The sequence below is a fragment of the Nansenia antarctica genome, assembly GCF_963989245.1.
Source record: "Nansenia antarctica genome assembly, chromosome: 8".
Lineage (NCBI taxonomy): Eukaryota > Metazoa > Chordata > Actinopteri > Argentiniformes > Microstomatidae > Nansenia > Nansenia antarctica.
In genome coordinates this window covers 31,087,254-31,090,794 of record NC_137678.1, presented here as the reverse complement: position 1 = coordinate 31,090,794, position 3,541 = coordinate 31,087,254, and the positions used below count along the sequence as shown (strand labels likewise).

At 45.8% G+C, this 3,541-nt stretch overlaps 1 protein-coding gene across 1 annotated transcript in view; it reads left to right on the top strand.

Moving 5' to 3' along the window:
* Window positions 1–2,621, top strand: part of LOC308164122 (sodium- and chloride-dependent betaine transporter-like) — a gene marked incomplete at both ends in the record, with an annotated part of 23,958 nt that extends 21,337 nt beyond the window's left edge. Inside the window, 3 exons of the mRNA XM_080538273.1 lie at window positions 1,459–1,559; window positions 2,027–2,176; window positions 2,451–2,621. Of these exons, the coding sequence (XP_080394399.1) occupies window positions 1,459–1,559; window positions 2,027–2,176; window positions 2,451–2,621 (422 nt within the window). The remainder of the gene's footprint in view (window positions 1–1,458; window positions 1,560–2,026; window positions 2,177–2,450) is intronic.
* Between the last annotated feature and the right edge of the window lie 920 nt (window positions 2,622–3,541).

The following is a 3,541-nucleotide window of genomic DNA, read 5'->3' as shown; positions in this document are numbered from 1 at the left end:
TGTCTGTCAGGAAGTCAGTGATCCATCTACGGATGGGCTCAGGCACGCTCAGCTGGGACAGCTTGTCCTGAAGAAGGGCTGGGATGATGGTATAGAATGCGGAGCTGAAGTCCACAAACTGGATCCTGGCATAGGTGCCGGGGGAGTCTAGCTGCTGGAGGATGAAGTGGAGTCCCATATTGACTGTGTCGTCTACAGACCGGTTGACTCTGTAGACGAACTGCAGTGGGTCGAGGAGGGGGTTGACGATGGCCTTGAGGTGGGTCAGTACGAGGTCTTCATGACCACAGAGGTCAGGGCGACTGGTCTGTAGATCCTCTGCTTTTTGAGAACAGGGATGATGTTTTGAAGCAGGCATGTACCTTTACATTCAACCAGGGAGTCAATGTAGGTCAAATATAGGTCACATTTTAAAAGTAATGTGAACTGCCAAACAAAGAAATCGGATCTGTCAAACAAAAAAATTGGAATTGAGCATCAAGACCTGCCGTGTGAACTAAGCCTTTGTTAGGTGAACAAGTTTGAGCTTTCCTCTTCTGTTAACGCCCTGGAGGAGATAACATCACGGGTTCGTCAGTTTCGTCAAAATTATTCGTCTTAGATTACTTTTGAGCCAAAGTTTCGCTGAAATTCCCCTCAGATAACAGCGTGTCTTGTCACAGCAGTGTTCGTCACCTGACCTGAATACCGCGTGCTGATTCACTGAACGAACTTATCGGCTTCTGTTCAAGAACAGCACTGGCGTTTGTCGTTTTCTGCTGCAAAACATGAACTTGCAATGCAACTTTATAATGGACCATAACGTGTTTTTGTGACAAAACTTATTTAGGGTTCAGAATGTGCTATGTCTTAAGAATAACACACAACAGTTTTTTTTTTTAAGAATGGCATTTATCTGAACTTCTTAAATGAACTCTTCAGATGCAAATGGTCCTAGTAGCAACACCACTGTGCCTGACACTGCATGTTTGTCCATGTGTTGGGGTGTGTTTCTCTCTGAAAATGAAGAGGTGGATTTTTGATCTTCTAAAAAGGATTTGCTATGACTTTGCACAGGGTATCCGCGGTGTCTTGAAAAGTATTAAAAGTTGATAAATCAAGAATCAAGACCCTTAATAAGTATTAAAAGTCTTATCACGATTTTATGAGGTCTTGAGTTTTGTTGGTATTTTTCTGAATTAGACTCTGTCCAAAGAGTTTGAGTCCTAAAAACTTTTAGTAAAAGTTCGTGAATTTATTAGTTTTATTAAAAAACAAAGATGAACCGGAAATGCTGTTGTATGATAGTGGTCTAGTAGTCTAGTGCAAACTAAACCTGTTAAGTTAAAGGTGTCACTGATGTAAACGGTTACAGCTCGAAGTGGCGGTGAGGTCTGGAAAAATATTGACACAGTCTTTAAAAAGTCTAAGAAAGGTATTGAAATTAACCTCAAGATTCCTGTATATACCCTGTTGCAGGTGCGAACCGTTTCTATGACAACATCGAGACCATGATAGGGTACCAGCCCTTCCCGGTGCTGAAGTACTGCTGGCTGTTTGTGACGCCCCTCATCTGCTGGGTGAGCGCCACACCTGGGTCACCTCCATCACTCCCTCCTGCCATTCTACCTCCTACCGCTCCCTCTCTCCCTCTCTCCCTTTCTCTCATTCTTCTATCTATTTCTCTCTCTCTCTCTCTTGTTCTCCCCCTCCCTCTCTTTTTCCTCCCCTCTTTTCATTTTGATATCCAAATATCCATTCTCTCCCCTTGTTTTGTATCTCCCTCTCTCTCTCTCTCTCTCTCTCTCTCTCTCTCTCTCTCTCTCTCTCTCTCTCTCTCTCTCTCTCTCTCTCTCTCTCTCTGTTGTCTGTCTCTCTGTCTTTTCTATCCATGCCCCCTCGCTCTCTCACTTGTTTTTTCTCTCTCTCTCTCTTTTCTCGTGTTTATCTCTCCTTGTCTCCTCTTCCTTGTTATCTATCTGTCTGCATACAGTCAAACAGGATATCCTGTCTAGTCTGATCTCTTCCTCTATCTCATTCCCCTCAGGTCACTATGTGGTATCGGTTGACAACCACTCAGGGGATGTTATATATATATGGGATTGAACCTGGTCCAGGGTCCTCCGCGTTCGCTTGTCTGCTCATCCTTCTACCCCTGATGTGTATCCCTGTGTATATCTTTGTGTCCATGTGCAAGGTAAGTGGCAACAGACAATACAACAATTTCTTGTCTTGTCTCAGGTGTGTGTGTGTGTGTGTGTGTGTGTATGTGTGTGTGTGTGTGTATGTGTGTATGTGTGTGTGAGTGTGTGTGTGTGTGTGTGTATGTGTGTCTGTGTCTGTGTCTGCGTCTGCGTATGCGTGTGCGTGTGCGTGTGTGTGTGTCTGTGTCTGTCTGTCTGTGTCTGCGTCTGCGTCTGCGTGTGTGAGTGTGTGTGTGTGTCTGCTTTAACTGTGTCCTTCCCACTCAGACCCCCGATGCGATGACCACCCCCTCCAGTGACCTGCATCAGGCCTGGCCCCACCGGCCCAGACTCACCCTGTGTGAGTACGTCATCCTGAAGGGCCAGGAGAAAAAAACTCTCAGGTCAGGAGGAGGAGAGGACGAGAAGCTGGCCATGGTGGACACTAGTGGTGTCTGAGTGACGGCGCTTACATGACAACAGTGAAGGTTTATATTTTCATACATATACGCCGGAAGTGTTATTTTTTTGGAGTGTATATTTGGAGTATGTTGAGAGACTCAACAACCCCTGGCATATTAGCAATTTTATTTCTGATTTTATGTGTTTTGTATTTTTTTTACATTGCTTCCTTAATTGAATCCATATTTTGTAATGTTTACTTAGCCATATAGATGAATTGTTACATCAATGTTCCTTTTGTGAGGGAAAATTGTGCCAAAAATATTATAAGCATTAATAATATTACATAAAACATATTTGTAAAAAATCAGGACGAAGACGAGACGTTGACGAGACAAAAATAGATCTCTGGAAATAAAAACTACTTTTGAATTTTCGTTACGAGACGTTACGAGCACCAAATGAGTGATTAATATGATGGCTTCAACACCGGTTGGGCTCGGTGGAAACGGTAGAAAAAGACTAAAGCAACATTCCACACTTTTATCTGTGCAATATCCTTAGCTTAGTCGTAGCGAGCACAGCACAGCAGCATCACATCGATGGGAGAGAGGCTAGGGGACAGAGAGAGGCTAGGGGACAGAGAGAGGCTAGGCTAGGGGACAGAGAGAGGCTAGGGGACAGAGAGAGGCTAGGGGACAGAGAGAGGCTAGGGGACAGAGAGAGGCTAGGGGACAGAGAGAGGCTAGGGGACAGAGAGGCTAGGGGACAGAGAGAGGCTAGGGGACAGAGAGAGGCTAGGGTACAGAGAGAGGCTAGGGGACAGAGAGAGGCTAGGGGACAGAGAGAGGCTAGGGGACAGAGAGAGGCTAGGGCACAGAGAGAGGCTAGGGGACAGAGAGAGGCTAGGGTACAGACACTGGCGGACTCAGCGGGGGGGGGGCAGGGGGAGCGACCGCCCCTCCTGGTGCCCCCAC